This window comes from Canis lupus, chromosome 7, assembly GCF_011100685.1.
Source record: "Canis lupus familiaris isolate Mischka breed German Shepherd chromosome 7, alternate assembly UU_Cfam_GSD_1.0, whole genome shotgun sequence".
In the NCBI taxonomy this organism is placed as follows: domain Eukaryota; kingdom Metazoa; phylum Chordata; class Mammalia; order Carnivora; family Canidae; genus Canis; species Canis lupus.
In genome coordinates, this window is record NC_049228.1 from 32711039 (window position 1) to 32733532 (window position 22494).

General features: G+C 42.3%; 1 protein-coding gene across 4 annotated transcripts in view; it reads right to left on the reverse strand.

Moving 5' to 3' along the window:
* The window catches only part of RGS7 (regulator of G protein signaling 7), a 488737-nt gene extending 479260 nt beyond the window's left edge, over nt 1–9477 (reverse strand). For all 4 annotated transcript variants that reach the window (XM_038542673.1, XM_038542672.1, XM_038542671.1 and 1 more), the window contains exons 1-2: nt 9209–9477; nt 8018–8144 (exon numbers count right to left, since the gene is read on the reverse strand). In XM_038542673.1, the coding sequence (XP_038398601.1) occupies nt 8018–8095 (78 nt within the window). In that variant the 5' untranslated portion in view covers nt 8096–8144; nt 9209–9477. The remainder of the gene's footprint in view (nt 1–8017; nt 8145–9208) is intronic.
* Between the last annotated feature and the right edge of the window lie 13017 nt (nt 9478–22494).

Here is a 22494-nt window from a genome sequence, read left to right on the forward strand (position 1 = left end):
GTGTCAGCCTGTTGGTTTCAGCTCAGGTCATGATCTCAGGGTCCTGGGATGGAGCCCGCAGACAGCTCTGTGCTCAGCACACAGTCTGCTTGAGATTCTTTCTCTCTGCCCCTTTCTCCACTCACCAGCACATGCTCTCTCGCTCTAAAATAAATAAATAAATATTTAAAAAGAAACATTAAAATAACCCAGTTTCACAAATAATAATAATAATGTTAAAAGAAAAAGCCATCGAAAGACAAAGTCCCAAATTCAAGCTGTATGACTGCAGACAAATTATCTAATCCTAAATTTCATCATCTGCAAAATGAAAAAGTAGACAAATTCAAAGTTCCTTTTCACTTCTGAAATTCCTAGATTCAAAGGCTTTATTTAGTTTATATAATATCCAAAGAACTGCACAGACTTCAGAGATACATAAGATATCAAAAAACTTATTAAAAAGTAGAAGCTGGCAAAAAAAAAAAAAAAAAGGGGAGACTAGCTACTAAATAATATTAGAAAGGACGTTATAAGTGTCATGAAAATGGTACTACCAAAGCATCCTACAGAATCTGCCTCCCTAATTATCAAGGAAATAACATGAAATATTATGAAAACGTTCACCTTTTTCCCTTTGTCAAAAAACTTAACAACCTAGTGGTTCACATCACACATAAGGTGTTTAATAATTTTAACTAAATAAACAGGAATCATAATTACTATTATTGTTGTTATAGTATTTATTGAGGATCTAATATATGTTAGGGATATCTACAAGACAGTTCCTGAGATAATTCATTTTACCATCAAACAGCTCTATGAAAGGAGCATCTTTGGTTTACATTACTTTATAGATAAGGAAACTGAGGTGAAAGGAGTTAGTTGCTAACCCACAACCATACAGGTAAACATCGGCAGAGGCAAGATTTAAAACCAAGACCACCCAACTGTACTTCACATGCTTCTTCTGCTTCAGCACATTGGCTCCTAAGAAAACATTTACTTGCTAATCACCAGAAAGGACATAAAATGAGAAGGCTCCTACACTTATTCCTAAGAACCCAGCTAATGGCACAAAGCTGCCATTTCCCTCCATATTTTTCAGAAGACAGAACAGCAACTTATTTCTCTGGATGAGTTCCTCAGACAAAATATTTCAGCCTAGACCAGGTGGCAATTTTAATGGAATTGGAACCAAGTTCATGAATGTCTATTAGAGTTCCAATGTCCTGAGACCTTTGTTAATTGAATTAGACACAAAACAAGGGGAATTGAAAAGAGGATAAGTTAAATTTTCATATAGCCTTGGGCAAATGGCAGAAAGAAGTGGGCCTTTTTTTCCCTAAGGAACCGAGTACCCACTTTATCATTTACAATTATTTTATAATTAGATTGGTATTTTGTAAAACAGAAGTCCCTGTCACCCTGACCTTCTAATGCCTCCTTTTCACTGCTATGAAAGGGGGAGCGAGAGCCAAGTATCTGTGTTACTTATTCTTCACAATTCTATTTTTCAAGGAGATTTAATATTTATTATGTCACTAAACTATCCAAATCCAAAATATTTCCATATTCTCCGCAGTGATCACATTCCATCACCCACACCACCTAAAAATACCCTGCTTTCCATCACTCAGTAGAACCACAAAGGCTATTAGGAGGCAGTAAAATCCCTAGATAGCTTCTCTTTCCTACATCTTCACTCTCTTCTGATCAATTAGGTTCGTGGAGGCTGGAGGTGGGAAATAAAGGAAATAAAATTTAGGCCACAAATCCTTATCTTAATCCCACAAATAGCACTGGCAAGCAACAACTGGTGAGGGAAAAGCTCAACTGTGGAAGGCTTTCCTGCTCTGAACGCAGGTTAATTATTATCCAAAATCCATCATTGAATTATTACTCATAAAATGTCTACTTCTCAGCAAAAACATCACAGATGATAGTCCTATTCTATCTCAGGGCAACTGTCAGTATTTATGTAACTGAGAGGAAAATCGGTCGGCATTTGATTCAGACAGATTAAATTCGTATTTATAGTAGATAATATCCCTTAGTCCAGAAAGGTACTTTCAAATAATCTAATACATAGACGACCTTCCATTTTGGAATTTTTCAGCAATGGCAAGACATATCTCCTGGTCTCTGCCTCCCATTGAAACCCCTAATTTAGAAATCTGAGGGCTTAAAGGCTTCTGTGATGATCTACTTGCAAACATCCCCCACTTTTCTCATGGGCCTTTCTCTTATCAGTTATAAATATTCTTCACCAGCACCCTAAACCTAGAAAGACCAAGATAAGAAAGGTTCAAAAGTGCCAATGTTTTTTTTTTAATTTATTTTTTTATTGGTGTTCAATTTACTAACATACAGAATAACCCCCAGTGCCCGTCACCCATTCACTCCCACCCCCCGCCCTCCTCCCCTTCTACCACCCCTAGTTCGTTTCCCAGAGTTAGCAGTCTTTACGTTCTGTCTCCCTTTCTGATATTTCCCACACGTTTCTTCCCCCTTCCCTTATATTCCCTTTCACTATTATTTATATTCCCCAAATGAATGAGAACATATAATGTTTGTCCTTCTCCGACTGGCTTACTTCACTCAGCATAATACCCTCCAGTTCCATCCACGTTGAAGCAAATGGTGGGTATTTGTCATTTCTAATAGCTGAGTAATATTCCATTGTATACATAAACCACATCTTCTTTATCCATTCATCTTTCGTTGGACACCGAGGCTCCTTCCACAGTTTGGCTATCGTGGCCATTGCTGCTATAAACATCGGGGTGCAGGTGTCCCGGCGTTTCATTGCATTTGTATCTTTGGGGTAAATCCCCCACAGTGCAATTGCTGGGTCGTAGGGCAGGTATATTTTTAACTGTTTGAGGAACCTCCACACAGTTTTCCAGAGTGGCTGCACCGGTTTGGCGCCTGCCTTTGGCCCAGGGCGTGATCCTGGAGACCCAGGATCGAATCCCACATCGGGCTCCCGGTGCATGGAGCCTGCTTCTCCCTCTGCCTGTGTCTCTGCCTCTCTCTCTCTCTCTCTCTCTCTCTCTCTCTCTCTCTCTCTGTGACTATCATAAATAAATAAAAATTAAAAAAAAAAAAAGGGATCCCTGGGTGGCGCAGCGGTTTGGTTATTTTTTTATAATGGAGTTCAAGGCCACTATCCATAGCCTGTCCTTGACACCCAAGGTTAACCAGATTGGAAAATCCTAAAGAGACAAAAGCACTGAGTTAATGCAAAAAATGTCAGCCAACTCCACCCCTAAGACTAAGAACGGAACGGGCTCGATTCCTTCCAAAGAAGCAGTAAGTCCCTCTCCTTTCTTATGGGTATGTGTACTCTCATGGAACAGACGGACTTCACGAATAGCTTTCAAAGGCAAGGTCTAGATAAAGTCAATCAGCATAGGTGATTGTCCTACTAGGGTGACATCTCCCATGGCACCTTTTTGCAGGAAAGGCCAGTGGGCCCCTCTTGCTCTTCAAGAACAGAGCAGTTGGTCGCCAAGGACTAACCTTTTGCCACACCACATACACAGCAACATACTGAACCTCATGGCACATATGTGACCAAGTTTAAAAGCACCCTTCCAAGAGCCTGTGCCTAACAGGTACCCAAACAAGGCTGGAATCTGCTATCTTCTCCAAAAGGCATCATTTTTTCTTTTACAACTAAACTAAGCATGATCACAAGGAAAACTTACCTTCACTCTGAGGTCTGTTTTGAAAAGAAGAAATTAAAAGAAGCAACTGGAAAGACTGTGAGTACATGGAAGATGAAGAGAAGAGATGAACACAGGACAAAGGAGAGGGTGGGCAGAGACGAGGACGTGAGGTGAGGGCACAGGTGTGGTGGACATGCAGATTAGCTATCTCCAAAAACATGTTCCTCCCACTAAGGTAGCAAACAAGGAAAACATTTTTTATTTTTTCTTCTGGCACCTGGAGCATAAATGATTGCTGCAGTAATATCACAAATTATTGGTCATTTTGAGCATTCTTGCTAGTGAGAAGTCAGCATTCCAGCCAATTTGAGAAACTGGCCCCAAGGTGCCCTAGATATTTTGTTTTTCAAATGCAGGAATGTCAGCTGCTGGACAAAAAGTGATGTATACTGTCTAGTGGGCAGCATGCTGGCCAGACACCAAATTTGGAATGTGTCTCCCCGTACTTTTGGTTCCAGCTCAGCCATCCTCTACAGCCAGTGCCACACCCTGGAACGAGGACTCTGCCCAGAACACAGCAAGAATGCAAGCAGTATTTGGGCTTCATTAACCCAAAACAAAACTGAGTTCTAAGCCTTCACCTCTACAAATGTTTCTAGAAGCTAGCCTAAAGCCAAGGCAAGTTAGAGATAGGTGGGTCTCTTCTTAAAGAAGTTGATTACTTCTAATTCCATTCTAGTTAAGGCTTATCTGAAGGGAGCCTAGAAAGCCCCAAAATTAAATGTGGCTGGGCTGCATATAATGAGCTTTTAAATAAGGTGTTCTCAAATACATAAAATGGCATAACCACTCTAACTTTAATCACATCCTTATTTAAAAAAAAAAACACAGCATGATGAGTTGAAAAATTGATAAGGCACATATTTTGTCCATATGGATTTTTAACTTGTACTTACAACATCAAATGAAGCCTACAGAGACCCTTCACTTTTAAAATTCTTTTAGTGAAGTATAATTAACTTGCAATGTTATATTAGTTTCAGGTGTACAACATACAGATACAATTCTATATTGGAATTGTGCTCACCACAGTAAGTGTCATCACCATTTATCACCATACAATATTATTACAATATTATTGACTATATTCCCTATGCCATACTCTTCATCTCTATTTTATAACTGGGAGTTTGTATCTCTTAATCCCATTTATCTAGTTCATCCATCTTTCCACCTGAGATCCCTCACATGAAGCCAAGAAGCTTCATGTGAAATATGAATATCCCAGACTTACCTGCAGGTGCCAACCTTGACCGTGAGGCAGCATTACTATTGACCACAGCCTGCACCACAGTGGCACTCACTCTGCTTGGAGCATGATCATTTTACACACTGTACATTTTTCCCCTAACATCACTACAGAATTCTCCATGGAAAAGAGACCTTTGAAATTTTTCTATCATTTGGAGAAATCCTATAACCTGTATGAGGATAATCATACTAGGGAGAGGGACACTTGACAAACACAAGAAAGGCATGCATCTCAGCTCTTTTCTGTGCATTCCACTTTGCTAACCATTCACTACTTCCTCTCTCTCACAGGAACATTACTATGCGTCATTCATAACCTATCCAGACAAAATGGAAACAGCACATGCATATCTTAGGTGCGTGTAAATCACCAGAATCCTTACAGTAAACAGGAGATGGCCTGTGGGGGGAGGGGAAATGGTGAGAACACTATGAATGTTTCCAGCCTAGAGCCTACTTCCAAGAACCACGCTGCAATAGTGTAGCAGAAGTAGAAAACTGGCATGAATTGATAAGACAGCAATTAATCCACTCTCTCCACTGTTACTGAGCAATGTGCTGTTGGTACCGAAGTTCTTTTCTAAACATGATTGACTCCATGATTGATAAGCATTTGTAATGGAGTGCTTCTTCCTTTAAGCAGCTGGAGCAGATGAAATATCCTAGCAACATATAGTAGTCTACACCACTCTCCAACTATTTTGCTGTTCTTCATATTAATATTTGGCCTCTACTGAAAATACTTTAAATGTAAAGCCCATTGAACACAGAAGACACAAGAAATGGGTAAAATGGTCAAATGAAACCATGATGTCGGACTGTATGTCTCCACACAGACAGATGTGTGTCTCATTACATGAATTATCTAGTATTTATACATGATTATTTGTATCAAAAACACAAAATACATAAGCATAGGGAATAAAAGGAATAGACAGGCAATCCATAGTTATGAATTGGGAGTATGAATTACTGAATGGAGTTATTTTTTCTACTAACGATTTATCAGAGAAATAATTTCTAAAAATAAATTGTGTCAACTTAAACAAAGAGCTAATAAAAAGATGACAGAATAAGTAGCACAAGCAATTCCAAGTTTAACCAACAAAATTATGTTTAAAAAATGAGGTATTATACTCTCATCCTGAAGCAATACTGTCAACTTATAAGTAGCACTAGCAGCAATCTGGTGCCTTACAACACCTTATAGAATAAATTCAAAATTAGCAATAAGAAGCTCAGGTATACTATATAACCTAATAACTATTTCTAAAACCCCTAGCCTCATTTTTTTCATTTATTCTCATAATAATTGACTAAATGAGACACGCGGATACATGTCACACTGTTCATTTCTAATCAAGATAAGCATTAGGTGTCCAATCAACGTAGCCTTAATCTTCTGTAAGGAACCAGAAAAATATAGTATGACTGAATAAAAGCAGCTAACTATTGTAATTTTACATCCAAAAGTCCAGCTCTTCACAGGTACACACCTATAAGATAGAATTTACAACTGCCACCTCTTGCATATTAAAATAGTAAAAGCATACCAAACAATAAAAACATTAAAACTTATTTAAAAAACACATAACTGCCCTCCAAATAGCTCTTCTCAGAACAAACTCTATACAGAATGGGCAAATATCCAGTTATTTCAATTCATGTAGGAATACGATAGTAACAATTTAGGCACAAGTGGATTATGCTCTTAATTTATCCAATTCAGATGCTTTAGATCTAAAATAGGCAACTAATCTCCAATTTTTATTTCCTATCATACTGTTTTGTCCCAGACACATAAAACTGCATTCACAGGTATACAACCTAGTACTGTCTGTAAGGCTAGAGAAAAAAATTGCTAACATTGTGTCAGGATGTTCATGAACCTTCACAGTAAAGCAATAACAATATTCCCTCAAACACATATTCGTCACCACCTCTAAGTGATTTTGGCCCACATAGCAGGAGAGTTTAGATTTAGTACAGGTGAAGGTAGCATATAGCTTTACAATTGTATTCATGAAAGAACATATACAAACTTATCCTGAACTCCTCAATGAGCTCATACTAATTAAACCTTTAACAATTTTCTTGATTCCAAGGTATGATTTCCTTTTTGTCACTGCTAACATTTACACTGAAATCTTGCTCAATAAGTACTACAGATAATACGCCAAAAAAAATAATAATCCCAGCATAAAATGCAATAGAAACGATTGGTACAGAAGTTAAAGAATATCGCTTCCTTTATCTTAGTAACATGGTTGGTTGTGACCAGAATGAAGTTACCTAAGCAACCACTCTAAAGCACACACAATATTCAAATGCACCTTTATTATGGTGGCTCAGTGTCTAGAAGTTTGTTGCTGATAGCATGTATAAAACTGTCAGATGAGTTTCTGGGAAAAAAATACTGAGTATAAAAGTTTATTTAATGGTCATATGCCACTAGGACTTAAATACCCATAAACAAAATCATAAAAATAAAATGACCCAAAGTAAAAAATAACTTAGACTAAGACAAAAAAAAAAAAAAGAAAGAAAAATGAGAGTTGTTTAGTCACAAGTAAAATCTTTAAACCAACCATAGATTCACAAGCACATCCCCTCTTGTTGCAGAACAGCAAAGTGGTCTTTTCATTTCTAAAATGTTACACATTTACATAATCCTTACAACCCAAATGCTGGGGGGGGGGGGTTATGAAAAAGCTTCTAAAAACTATTATGGATGCATAAAATCACACATTTAACAAAATATGTGGGATGCCCAAAGTTGCTGATACTGCTGATCGCAGCTTAATCTGTGTGAAATCAGCAGGGAAAGAAGAGGGCAGAGTAAGGCTGGCCTCATGTACTTCACTGGGTCTCTACACAGTAGGGAATACCAGATTATCTTCAAGTATTGTGTGCTATACTTGTGCTGTATTTGGTAATTTGGGAAATCTATGAGGCCACAAAGTAGATACATACACTAGACGGGGGGGAGGGGGGGGGCAACAAAACCCAAGCCAAAAGTTTCCCTCTCTCCAAGAAAGTGAAGAAATTCTTACCTTTCTGTACACCAGCATGTTGGGCGATTCATCTGCCACCCCGTTGCTGGTCTGCCCGTAATTATTCCCCTGGGCCATGTCACCCCACACTTGGTGCGCTCTCAAATACTGGGATTAGTGGTCTGCGCTGCAAAGGGTGCAAAGGGTTAGGGAGACTTCAGTGAAATGCAAACGGCAGTGCTCAAGAGGGGTGACTTGAAGCCTCTTCAGAATCCACAGCACCCACCCCACATGGAGCATACTTACATGTCAGGGCTAGCTGGAGGAAGTGGCACAGAAAGTGTTTGTTTGTTTGGTTTTTTGTTTGTTTTTTTTTTTAAATCTGAATTTACACCTACAGTACCCTCAGGAAGTTGTAAGAAATGACAATCTTTTAGTTAGAATAGTCGTTTGGCAATGGTTTTAACTGACTTTGATCTTCTGGATACTCATTTGAAAAAGTGTCTGATGCTCACCTAAACAAAAAGAAAAAGAAAGAAAAAAAAGAAAGAAAGAAAACCCCCACGGTCACCATGTCTGCGCTAGAGTTCTCTTGTTTCCCAACACTTGCATCTCGACTTGATGGTGTTTTCCCGAAAGGGCGGAAAGGCAGCAGCAGCCTGTGGCCGACGCGGGCTCCCAGGTATCTGGCCGTTCCCCCACGGGCAGCGAGCGCCTCAGGCAGGCCCACTCCGCGCGGAGGGTGTGTGTGTGTGTGTGTGTGTGTGTGTGTGTGTGTGTGTGTCCCACACGGAGCCCGAGGAGCCTTGCCCACTTCCACCTGCCGGCGCTGCCCGGCCCCAGCCCCGGCCCCGCTCCCGCTCTCCACTCCACTTGGGAAGTCAGGACGGTCCCCGCCCAGGAGGCACCGGGCTCCGTCCCGGCCGCGGGCAGTCACCTGGGTCGCCGTGGGGAGCCGCAGCCTGCCTGCAGGAACCTCGCGGCCACCGGCCCGAGGGGGAAAACCAGGGAGCCCCAGCTCCCGCCGCCCCGCTCTCCCGGCCGCACAGATGGCAGCAGGTTCAGCACCGCGGACCGGGGCGAGCGCGGCGCCCGCAGCCCGCAGCCCGCAGCCCGCAGCCCGGCCGGGGCGCGCGGGGCTCCCGGGGCGGGCGCGCGGCGGGGGCGCCGAGGGAGGGTGGGTGCGGGGCGCGCGGGGCGGCGGGGCGCGCGGGGCGGCGCTGCCTCCCCCCTCCCGCCGCCCGGATTTACCTCCTCGGCCAAGGTCACGGCCCCGCGGCGTCTGCCCTCCGGGGCGGGCTGGGAGCCGGCGCTGTCAGCTGGCGGCGAGCGGAGCAGCGAGAGGGGGCAGCCTCATCACACTCGGCGGATGCGGAACCGCGCCGCCCGGGCGACCGCCGCCGCCGCCGCCGCCGCCGCCGCCGCCACCACCGTGCACGGGCGGCCCCGGCAGCCCGCCGCTCGCGCCCGCTCCCCCCCGCGCCCCGCCGCCCGGCCGGCAGCTCCCTCCGCCGCTCTGCTCCGGGCGCGGGGACCCGCCGGGCGCGCGCGGGAGCCGAGACGCCGGCCCGTGCGCGCGCCTGGGAGGCGGGAGGCGGGAGGCGGGAGGCGGGAGGCGGGAGGCGGGAGGAGGGCGGTCACGTGGGCCCGGCGGCCGGAGGTGCGGGCTCGCAGGCGCGGGGCTGTGCGCGTCCGCCCCGCCCGGGCCCCTGGGGGCACTCGCCGCGGGGCCGGCGGAGTCGGCGCGGCGGGCGGCGGCCGGAAGGGCAGGGCGGGCGGGCGGATGGAGGGATGCAGGGATGGAGGGATGGAGGCACGGAGGGATGCAGGGAGCCCCGCGCCGCCGGAGCGCTTCATCACGTGCCTGCTGGCTCCGCCGACAGTGCGAGGGCAGCAGATGATTGATGATCGCCGGGCTTAACTGACGGGAAGACAGAGATCCCGGAGAGTCCCGGGAGGGACGAAAATGGCCAGGACCAGTGGAGCCACCCAGCCTGTTGCCTGCGGCGTTCACAGCTTCCTCCCAAGTTTAAGACACGGGACGCGCTGCGCGGGCAGGCTGCGGGCTGGAGCTGGAGACCTCAGCACCTGTGACACCGAAGGGCCGTCCCCAGTGCGCGCCGCCTCCCGGGAGGGCGGCGCTGCGGGGACCCACCTGCCCGCGCCGCCCTCCCCCTGTCGCGGGTCTCCAAGAAGGCCTGGGGTGCTGATCCCAAGGAATTGTTCTTCAGGTCCATGTCACTGATTCCTCTGTAAGGATTACAACGACGTGAAGGGAAAAAATCGCTGTTGTCCCAATTATGGTAAAGAAACTTGGGTCTCTGGCTTTCTGGGGCAGGTTTGGGAAGCTATAAATATCTGAAAATCCCTTTCCTCAGCTGTGCCAGGTGTGGAGGAGAGACAGCAGATAAGCGAGGCAGCCCCTTCCGAACCCCCTACACCTAAACAGAATAGAAGGTACCCCTGGCAGGGACAGCTGTTCAGAGCACACCCAGCGCCGCAGGGTCCAATGCGTTTTTCCCCAGGTCCACCCAGGCAGGAAGGTTTCACCCAAGGACCAGAGTTATCTAACGTATCCTCTGTTCTGAATACTACAGGGCAAAGGATACCATCCCAAATTGCTTTACACACACCCTAGTCTGACCCATGCCCCACTCCCCCCCCCCCCCCCCCACCACCACCACCAGTTCCCAAAATCTCTACAATGTGTACTCTGGAAAGTATGCTGTTTTTCATAAAAATTCCCATTTAAAAAAATTCTTCTCTACTCTTTCCTTAATATTCATGCTGTAGCCAGGACCTACCTCTTCCCCTTTGCTCAGTCTACTTCTGGGAAGTTGACATGAATGGAATTAATAAATTTGGGAGGATTACTGGACATGCTAACTCATCCTGACCATTTTTCCTCTTAAGGGGAAACTGCCTGAAGGAAGCAGGTTTTCTCCTTTGCATCACTAGAAAAGGTTCTAACCCCCCATGCTCAGCACTGATGGATCTTTCCCACGAATGAGCAAACTAACTGAATAGAGAGGCAACTGTATATATTTTATACATGGGGTGTAAAATACACCCCAGCTGCATGGGACGACCCCATCCATCTATCCATCGTATAGATATGATATGTGTATGTATATCTACATATATATAATCTTGCATAAGGTATCTATATGTAGATATAGCCATGTATAAAATCTCCCTTGACACACTTTCCACTTATTCTTGCTCTAGTTTTTGGCTTTCTTTGGCACCAAGAACTTCCTCTCCTCTTATTTTGTCTTGAGCTCATTCTATTCTGGCAACAACCTCCATGTTACTAAACCAATAGTGAATTCTCAATTATCATATCAAATGACTTTTCAGCAAAAGTTAATGTTCATCTCTTTCATATTCTCAAAAACCTTCTACATTTGGCTGCCAGGACACCAACGTCTATTATTTCTCCTCTGCATTACTGGTTGCTATTTCTCAGTTACTCTTTAGCTTTCTCATCCCTAAATTTTGGAGTGCCTCAGAGCTCAGTCTTTGGGCCTCTTCTCCTCAACTTACACGTACTCCCTAAGTAAGCTAAATCATACTCCTACCTTTAAATGCTACCTAAATACTAATAACTTTCAAATGTATACTCTAGTGTAGGTCTGTGCTCTGAAATCCAGACACCTACCTAATTAACATCTCTACTTGGATATCTCATTGGTGTCTGAGTCACCTTCATAACAAAAAGGATAATATCAGTTTAAGATTTTATTTTTATTTATTTGAAAGAGAGCAAGAGCGAAAAAGAGAGAGCAGGAGCAAGGGGAAGGGCAGAGGGAGAAGCAGACTCACCCTGAGCAGGGGGCTGATGAAGGGCAGGTCCCAGGACCCTGGGACCATGACCTGAGCCGAAGGCAGATGCTTAACCAGCTGAGCCACCCAGGCTCCCCGGATATTGTCTGTTTAGCTCATTGTCATGTATCCCAAGCATAGTAAGGTTTCTCGCCCACAGTAGATGCATGTTAACTAAATGAATCAATGTACCTAATGGCAATAATCTGACACATAATTTTTATATTTGGTAATACATAGTTTACATTATTATTTCATTTAACCCCCTAAAATCCTGGTTGTAATTGTTATCTCTTATACATCAATACACCAACAAGGGAGGGGAAGTTGAGAGGTTAAGTAAACTGCCCCCATTCCACCCACACAACCCCTAAGTGGCTGTGATGGTTTGTACTGTGGCAACTTAATTAGCTGGAACTACATTTCCCAGGATCCACCTCCCTGTATTAAAGTGAGGAGAGGAATTTGTGCAAGACTGGGAAAGCAGAGTGAGACGGTACCTATTCCTCTCTGAAGGTCTTTGCAGTTTGTGTGTTGGCACGTGCTGAGTCCCAGAAGTCTCTAGCATGTCTTTGTTCTCCCTCACTTCATGTTCAGATGTTCCAAATTCTTTACCCTCCTGAGGGCAGCACCACACACTTCACAAAAACCTGAATGTGGACCTGCAGGGGCAGTAGCCTCACAAAGACCACAGCTTGCCATCGACTTTTCTGCCAGCTCCCCTGTATAGTCCCCCTCCATGGCTCCTCAGCTTCCCCAGTAAGCCCATCCACTTGCCTAAGACCCCGGGGAGGTGGAGCGGTTAGTAGAGTCTTTTCTCAGATCTTTCAATTCCTTCTTCTAGAAAATAACTTCCCCAGCTTCCCTCACAATTATGTAGGGTCTTGTTCCAATAATACACCTCATACTCCATTGTATTCATAGTGCTTCTACTTCTCTGACTGAATGGCTGGCAGAGATCAAATCCAAGTCTTCCAGTCCTTTTCACTATTCCGTGAGAAATCCAAGTTAGAGATACAAAAACCTTAAAGCCAATGTCACATGAAAGTGAAATACTGAACAACAAAAGTATCAAAGGGGTTGACATTCCAATCAGGCTCTTCAAGGACTAATAGGAGGTCTACATGGAAGATGACAAAGGGAGGAGTTTCTAGTAAGGCCCAAAGACCAATTCTGAAGCCCATTAAGACAATTACCATCATAAGACAACCATTTCTTGAAGTCCCACTATCTTTAAACACATTCAGATATTCTTACCATTTCTGACAAAATTTACCCCACAAGCAACTAAAGTTCAAGTTAGGAAACTTGACCTGGATTGTATGCCTTCTGAATATCAGAGTCTACACTCAAACACACTGCTGTGTGACTCCAAAGTCCTACTGAAAAACATGGGGTGTAAAATGCTTCTAGCAACAGAATGAATTTTTAAAAATCTGAGGATCTCCCATGAAGATTCTTGTCATTCTATTTATTATCTGTCTCATCTCTCCTCTCACCTGTCTTTCCTCCACAGCCCTAATGCAAACCTTTCTTTCTGGGCATTAATGATTCAAGGCAGTTTATGGCTACTTATGGTTGCAAGGCAAATATGGAGGAAGATTCGAGGAATAGCATAGTTCACCATTTCTTCCTTTGTTACGGTTAAGCTTTATTTGACAACTCATCGTTTGTTTATTGTGCATTGGGACCAAAATTATGTTCATCACCTTAATGTTCCTAGGACTCACATTTTTTCCATATATAACCTGAGGGAATTAGACTAGATCATCTCTCAAAACCCAATTGGATCTTAGAACATAAGATTTAAATATGTTCTCTTTTGTACTTTCCTCCTACATAATGTCCCTTTATGTTATAAACAGCAAACAGCATGGATATTGTGGGGTGTTTTGCTGTTTCTTTTCTTTCCAAAACCATGTAAATATGTGGTCCTCAGCTATCATCATTCAAAAGCATTTTTTTAACCATTTTCCTTATGGATCTTATGTTTTGTGATATTTCTGTCAAACAAACTAAATTGTGGAATGTAATAATGCATCTATTTTTCTATGCCACATAGAACTTCTGAGTACTAGACAAAAGCCCTTTTACTTCACTAGGTAAATATAATTCCACCCCAAATAATGATATTTAAGGATTTTGTTGTTATTGTTTTGTTTGTTTGTTTTTAGCTTCAGCAATCTTATCTTGGAAAAAAGGAGAATTTGACTTATATTTTTGAAATATTGGACATAGTTGTAGTAGTTTGCTAAGACTGTTGTAACAAAGTATCACAAACCAAGAGGCTTAAACAGAAATATATTGTCTCATGGTTCTAGAGACTAGAAGTCCAAAACCAAGGTGCAGGCAGAGTTGGTTTCTTCTGAGGACTCTGAAGGAAAGATTTGTTCCAGGCCACTATCCTTGGCTTGTACATGCCTGCCTCTTCCTATGTCTCTTCACATTGCCTTCTGTGTTTTTCTGTGTCCAAATTTCTCCTTTGTATAAGAATACCAGCCATATTGGATTTGGGCCCACCCTGCTGACCTCATTGTAACCTCATTACCTCTCTAAAGACCCCATCTCCAGACAAGGTCACCCCATGAGGTATAGGGGGTTAGAACTCCAAAGTTATCTTTTCTGAGGGTGACACAATATAACCCATAACAACAGCATTTATTTTTGCAAATATTTATGGAGCTCTAGGATTTATGAAGTGTGAATTACCTCCTTCCTCCTTCCATTAAACAGACACTTTTTCATGTTGTACATGAAAAAGTCTTCTCATATATGTTATATAACATGTACACATGGAGTATATATATGAAGAATATAAATATAATAGGTGACTTTTGCCCTCAAGAAGTTTCCAGTCTAGTTCAGAGGATAAAATTTCTCTTTCTCAGTTTACACGCAGTCCAATCCACAAATCCATTTAGCTCTACCTGCAAACTATGTCCAGAATTCTCACCACCTCCTCTGCTCCCACCCTGGTTTAAGCCAAGATTAATCTCTCCTGGGTGAAGATAATGACTCAACTGCTCTCTCTGCTCCCATCCTTTCCCATCTACATCTATTCCCAACATAGTAGCCAGTGATCACTTTAAAATGAAGTCATGTCACTTCTCCATGTAAAATCCTCCAATGACACCGGATGCCACTCAAAGTATCTTCAAAAAGCTTGTGAGACTCTCATGATCTGACATGATGTTACCTCTTCTGACCTCAATGTATGCTACTCTCCTTACTCATTCTATTTCAGTCACAGTGCCCTCTTTGATTGTTTAAATATTTCAGGCATGAAACTGCCACAGGATATTTTCTCTGGCTATTCCTCCTGCTCCTCCCTTTTTTTCTTCAAATATTTACTCAAATGGCACCCTGTCCGTGAAGCCTATTCTACATGCCTTAACTAAGATTATGTAGTCTCCTGGGCACCTGGGTGTTTCAATCAGTTAAGCATCCAACTCTTGGTTTCAGCTCAGGTCATGATTTTAGGGTCGTGAGATCAAGCCCCAAGTCCATGCTCAGTATGGACCTGCTTAAGATTCTCTCTCTCTCTTTCTCTTTCTCTCTCTCCCACTCCCTTTGCCCCCCAACTCACACTTTCTCTATCTCTCTTAAAAAAAAAAGTCTATGTACTCTCCTTGCACTCCCCTTTCTCATTACACTGTTTTATTTGCTTTCCAAAGCATCTATCACCTTTTAGCATACTGTAATATTTTATTGATTGTGTTTGTGTCTGTCTCCCCCTGAAAGAAATTAAGTTCTGTGAGGTCATGGATTTTTCCTCTCCCATTCACTGCTGTATTCCCAGGGTCTAGAACAGGATATGGCAAACAGTTGGCACCCAATAATTATTTGCTGATTTATTGTGGATAAATCCATGAACATGATTCTGTTGAAAGACTGGATGGACAGAAGAATCCAGTTAACAGCTTTAATGAAAGTGAATAAGCATCAGGTTTCACTGTGGATTGAAATGATCCACCTTTCAGACCTGTTTCCTGTGTGTTATGAAGGGGGAGAATTATTCCTTTCCCCACCACACACCCACTTTACAGAAGAATGGTTAAGAATTAATTAAATGGTAATGTGGAAAAGGCATTTTGAATTTCTAGGAGAAAGCATTTTATTAATTTGAGGTTTTTATTACATGAAAGAATTGTAAGTGACACAGGAGCATGCAGAAAGAGGAGAACAATGTTGAAGGGATTACACTGTTCACAATATGGCACTGGCGTTTTAAGAGATAATTGATTTGAGACTGATATAAGCAGAGTGAAAAAAGAAAAGTGGTTTGAGAAATCTTACCCCAAGGACAGGTTTTTAAAAAATGCCTTCTTTGCTGTAGTCAATTATTTATAGCACAATACCCTTATTAATGAATTGCTCTCCACTTTTACCATGCTTTTGTCCATTTTATGACCATTTTCCTGCTAATTAGAGCTTCCATAGCAATGTCAGAGGGCTAAAGAAGAAGAGTACAAACCAAAATGTGTCCTTATCAGGAGATGATACCTCTCTCCTTTCTGTTGAAATGTTTAAACTCTGATCTAGATTACTTCCAGAATGACACCATTTTTAAATGTTATATATTTTTCGGTTAATTGGAAAATTAGCTGAGCATGTACTATGAGTGGGACACCATGTACTAATTGGAAAGAAACACGATACATGTTGAGTTTGTTACTGCACTTTCATTTTTGGAATGGTGGACTAGAAGTAGAAACAGCATCAGGACATCTGAGTGTTAGCCCCGACTCCACTACTTAAAAGCTAAATCACATTGGGCAAGTGACTTGACCATCCCAAGCTCCAGTTTCCTTAATTACAAAACTATCATTTGCTTTCTCTTACTCTACTGTGAAAATCTTTTTATTCCAGGGCAAACGAAGTATTTGGAAAGACAGCCTGGTAGTGATCATATTGACCACATCAGAAGAAGCAGTCGCCTTGAAATAGACCATCACTTACTGCTGCTTTGACACCAGGGGTGGCTATAGTTACAGTAATTGAAAACAGTCCACCCAACAGGCAGCGTATGGTATCTAGAATGTAATGAAAACCAAGTGACAGGATCAGAATGCACAACAAGAGATCAAACTTAGTACCTCTGCAGGATGGCTAAGCATGGCAAGAACAGGCCACATCTGGAGCTTTCATTAGGCAGCAGGGCTGGTGTTGGGATGCCTGGGAGCACAGCATCCCCAGCCAGATGAGGGCCACTATGGTCATGACCCCAGAAGGTGGGAAAACACAGAGCAACTCATTTCCTATGTGGTTTCTAACCACTTATCTGGGAACAGTCTTCAAATTGGAAATGATAGAAGACATGATTAGAATAATAAATAATAAAAGTGGGAGGGATAATCCTCAAATAATAAACACAGAAACCAGACTTCGATGAAGTGAACTTTCTTTCTCAAGGTTTATACAGCTCAGCAGAGTTAGAGCCAGAACTTAAATCCAGTCTTACATTCCAAATCTTATGCTTCTCACATTATGTGATGTTGCCTCTAAAAGGCAACCAGGACTCTGGGAAAGGAGGAAGGGTACTTGATTGTTGTAAAAAGTTTGCCTCCAGAGTCAGAGCAGTTCCAGTCATTTGCCCTGGGGGAATTTGGAAGTGAAATTCTCAGGAACTTCTAAAGTGTGGTAGAGAAGAGATAACAGCAAAATAGAGCCCACTTGCCTGAAATAAGGGAGAAAATGGATATCTAAATCAAATTGGTACACAGACCCTATCCATAGGAAAGTTCTATCATAGAATTCAATAAATGTTTATTAAGTCCCCATAATACCAGGCACTATGTTAGTCTCTGGTAATGAACAGACCTTCCCAAGACAGAGTCCAGTAGAAGGGACAAATGGGTCACTCACTGTAGTGTGATATGTTCAGTGCATGTGCATACAAAGTGTTAAGAAAGCACACAGATGAGAGTCAAGGACATTTTATCAGTCTCTAAAACTGATGGGAATCTTCCAGATGGACAAAGAGGAGAAATAGCACAGAAGCACTTCAAGTGGGTGAAAGAACATGTGCTAAATTATAGAAACATGAGTAAGGAGGAATGTTTGATGAACAGCAGATTGTTCACTATGGCTGGTTTCAAAGAGAGGGAATGCCTTTGATAGAGACGAAGTTGGTATATAAATTGGAGACAGATTGTGAAGAACCTACAGCTCATGCTGGGAAGATTGAGCTTTAAGCAATCAAAAAGTAGATGAGTTTTGAAAACTTTAAGAGAAAAGTGGTGATCACAAAGAGTCAATGAGAGCCCGCCAAGCACATGTCACACAGATTAGCTTCATGTCCTCTGTAAGTATGGTCTCCTGACTGGTGAATTTGGGCTATATGACAAAAATATATGGTATGCAACAGTTCTTCTGTGATAACTTTGTAAACGTGATGGTAAAATCAGTTTAACAGTTTGTTGAACTCATAACAGACTAAATAAGATCAGCAACAAGAGCACTGATTAACTGACCAAGACACACCCAGAAGGAGAACTTTGTGGGAAAGATTGAGAATTCTGACCTTAGAATTTCTCTCTTCTGACTGGGCATATGTATAGTCACTGTATGACAGGTATAAATAACTCACTTATCAGGTTTGTAAGTGGCACAAAGCTATGAGGAATAGCTAATGCACTGGATAATGGCAGTGGGACCCAAAGAGATCAAGGCAGACTAGAATGATGGGCTGAACCACATAAAAGGGAAAATCACATGGAGAAATAGTAAGCCTCATATCCAGATGGAAGAGAGCTGGATTAGCACTAAATACAGGATGGACAAGACGTGACTGAACATCATTTCAAATGAAAAAGACACAAGGTTTTTGTTTGTTTTGGTTGTACTTGAAAGCAAACTCAACATTGTTCAAAAAGAGCACGCATCTGCCCCCCAAAAAGCTACTCTAATGACTGGAAGAAAGAGATATTTTATTGGTGAAAAAAGGGACTTGAATGATTTGGGATAATTATCTGAAAACATTAAAGGACCTTCAGGTGGAGAAAGAATCAAACAATCTTTCAAGCCCCAGAGGACAAACTTCAATCTAATGGGTAGAAGTCTCAGGCTGATAGATTTCATTTCAACAGCAGGAAATAGTTTCTAACAGTAAAGTTGTTTGGCCTTAAGAAGGAGGTCAGTCTCACATCCTTGGAAGCATCTGAGGGCACCTGGTTGACTCCAGTCTGCAAGAGCTAGTTGCTACATTGAGAATGCTGGTCTAGGCGACCTCCCTGTGGTCTGACTACAAGATGAGATGGCATAGAAGGAAGTGATTTGAAAACTGAACACTACCATTTCCTTAGGACGATGTAAAGTGATTTTGATCTAAACTGAGACAAGAATGACATGAGATCTTTAAAATGATTGCTGAGTGATGCCAATAACACAGTCTCTCTTTGAGTTCATTTTGGGCTTCAGCGGTGTCAGGGAAGACCTCACGTGAGAAAGGATACTTACTTAGCTGTGAACATTGGGTAGATGGAAAGGGAACATAGTGGCTGCTGCTCAAGTATGACCATGACGGAGGCTGCATACGCAGGAACACTTACTACCTATCTTCATTTGGTTGGTCTGCACCACATGATTGTTTTAAATGCACCTGCCGGTCAGATGCTTAGAGGTCCTCAGGAGATGCTGATTTTATCCTGCTCAGAGCAAGAGGGCACCTGCTCACCTGAAGCCAAGCCTCACTTGTAATTCCCTGATTCTCCATCATTTCTTTTATATATTGCCTGGAACTTCCAGCTAGCCAAGCATTAGCATTACTGAATTTTTATAAATCTACCTTGTGTAGGGATCCCTGGGTGGCGCAGCGGTTTGGCGCCTGCCTTTGGCCCAGGGCCGGATCCGGGAGACCCTGGATCGATTCCCACGTCGGGCTCCCGGTGCATGGAGCCTGCTTCTCCCTCTGCCTGTGTCTCTGCCTCTCTCTCTCTCTCTCTCTCTCTCTGTGTGTGTGTGACTATCATAAATAAATAAAAATTTTAAAAAAATTAAAAAAAAATAAAAATAAATCTACCTTGTGTTAAGAAGAAATAGTGAAAGAAAATAAAAAGAAGGAATGGAAAGCCTTACTTAAATTACAAAATACACTTCTATAATTGATTTTTAAAAATACATTCAGGAACTTGACCCTAAGTTAGTTTGCTATGTCCAACTTTGAATATCATAAGAAGGCAAGTCTGATGAGAAGAATAACACTGTAATTCAAAGACTGTAATGCAACCTAAGGTAAAGAGCTTGGCACCTGAATTAAGATTCTCTGCATGCTGTGTAGTTTTCTCTCATACTACATTAGTCGTCTTCTCTTCAGCTTTCAATCTACTTGGCACAGGGTAGTGTTCTACAATCTCCTTAAATATTAGACCCTTTTATTTCTTATCATGGGTTATTCCATGGATAATTGTTCAAGGTATGAAAATCCATATTACTTACCTTTGATTAATAGAGCTCATTAACTAGATACCTGGAAAACAAAGCTGTTTTTTTTTTTTTTTTTTTCAAGATTCCCAGGGTAACCAGTGGGCCCCTGAGCAGCAGGCCAAGCCCCTGGGTCCATCTCTTTCAGTCCCCTCAGACTTCTAAACACATGTCACTGAGCCTCCCAAATACCTCAACTCTTAAATCTAACATCTATCTATTTCCTGATTGGCAAAAAAGTTTTGAGTTTTGTTTTTGTTCAGATGTCTGAGCTCTGCATGTTGAGAAAGAGGTGACCACTTGAGGGAGCAGCAGAAGGAATGCTAGAATGTGCAACCCTGCCCCTCGCAAGGGCTATGGCACTCCAGGCCTGCAGACTGATCTGGTCTAAGGAGCTTCCTCTCTTTTCAGACCCATAGGTGAGTTTACATTCAAGTCACCCATGTAAACTAAACACCCAAACCTCCATCCCAAAGAAAGCATAAGTTGGACTCAAAGACAGCTGACGCAATTCTTACCTGACCAAGGACAGAACAGTCTTGCTAGGAGTCCCTTAGGAGAAGACCCAAAGTTCTCAACTCAACCACTGCAGGTAGAGGGAAGCTGAGCAGCCACCAAAAGAACTCCTGAATATTCCCCAATATCTGCCCCAGATATAGCAGTATTTTTCCAACTCACTCAATCCTTTATTCATTAAGCATCTACCCTATGCCTGAGAAGTTTCTGAATGAATGCCAGAGCCCAAGTTGTTGCAGAATTCTTTAGACCCAAAACAGGAACCAGAGAGCCACTCAAGTGCCCCACAGGGCATCTCTTCCTGGCTCACCTTTGCTGCCCTGGCTACTTCCTCTATCCTATGCTGAATTCATCCAGTTCAATGGTTTTAAATGCCGATATGCTGATGACACTCCAATTTACACAGCCAGTCTTGATTTCTCCTACCTCAGAGCTCTAAACACATTTCCAACTATTTACTTGACATCTTCACTGCGACACTTAATTCCTATTAAAGAGATTCAAGAAAGAACTAGTTTCCCAACCTACATCCCCAGTTTTTCTTTTCCCAGAATTCCCCATATGAGTAAGTAGGGCAGTCTTTTCCCAGCTACACACACACACACACACACACACACAAAATCTAAAAATGATTCAATTAAGTCATAATCCTTCTTTTTTCTGCACTTACAAGTTCTGTCAATATAGATCAAAATAAATATCATGTCAAGATAATTCAATTTTCCCACTTTGCCTGCCACTTCCTCATTTAAGACATTAGTATCTCCTACATAAACTACTTAAGTAGCCTCCTGACTGGCTGTTTTATCAGCATTCTCCAGATAAAACCAGAGTGGTATATCTAAAATATGTAATATATCATGATGATGTTCAGCAGCTTAAATCTTTCAATAGCTTCTCAATTCCCTTAGAATAAACTCTAAACCTCTCCCTCTAATTTACAAGTCATCTGACCCCTCATAACCTCTCCGAGTTCATCTTAACATTCATTCCCTTCCGCTCAAAACTCAAGAGGTTATCATCTCTGTATCTTTTTATTGCATATTTTAACATCTCTTATTCTTTTTTTTTAAAGATGTATCTCTTTATTTTTGAGAGAAGGAGAGAGAGGAGAGAGTGCGTGCACACCAGTACAAACAGGAGAAGGGGCAGAAGGAGGAGAGAGAATCTTCAAGCTGACTCCCTACTTAATGTGGAGCCCCACCTGGAGCTTATCCCAGGACCCTGAAATCATGACCTAAGCCAAAATCAAGAGCCACCACTTAACCAATTGAACTTCTCTTATACTTGAAAGGCTTAAATATGATAAAAGTTAAAAGCATCCATTTTCTTAAGCATTATTTTTCATTACTATCACTCTGATTAGTAAACCAAAAATTTGGAAACACTTTTCCACTAACTGGAGAATTCTTTAGACCAAGGATAATAGTGGCAACTTCATACCAACACATTTGTGGGATTTGGCGGAGAACAGAGAAACCAGTTTGAAAGATGATTTTTGTCCTGCAGCAGATTTCCTAATCTATTTTCCTAATTCTTTAAGCTTATGAATAATTTATTGAACAGTCTGAATCTGCTAGAAACAATTTTTTTAAACCTCTACTCTGCCTTCAACTGTTCTATGACAAATCTCCCATTTTTTTCCCCTTAGTGAAATCACAGGCAGACCCAAAGCCTTGGTTTAAAACTTTGTAATCGGGATCCCTGGGTGGCACAGTGGTTTAGCGCCTGCCTTTGGCCCAGGGCGCGATCCTGGAGACCTGGGATGGAATTCC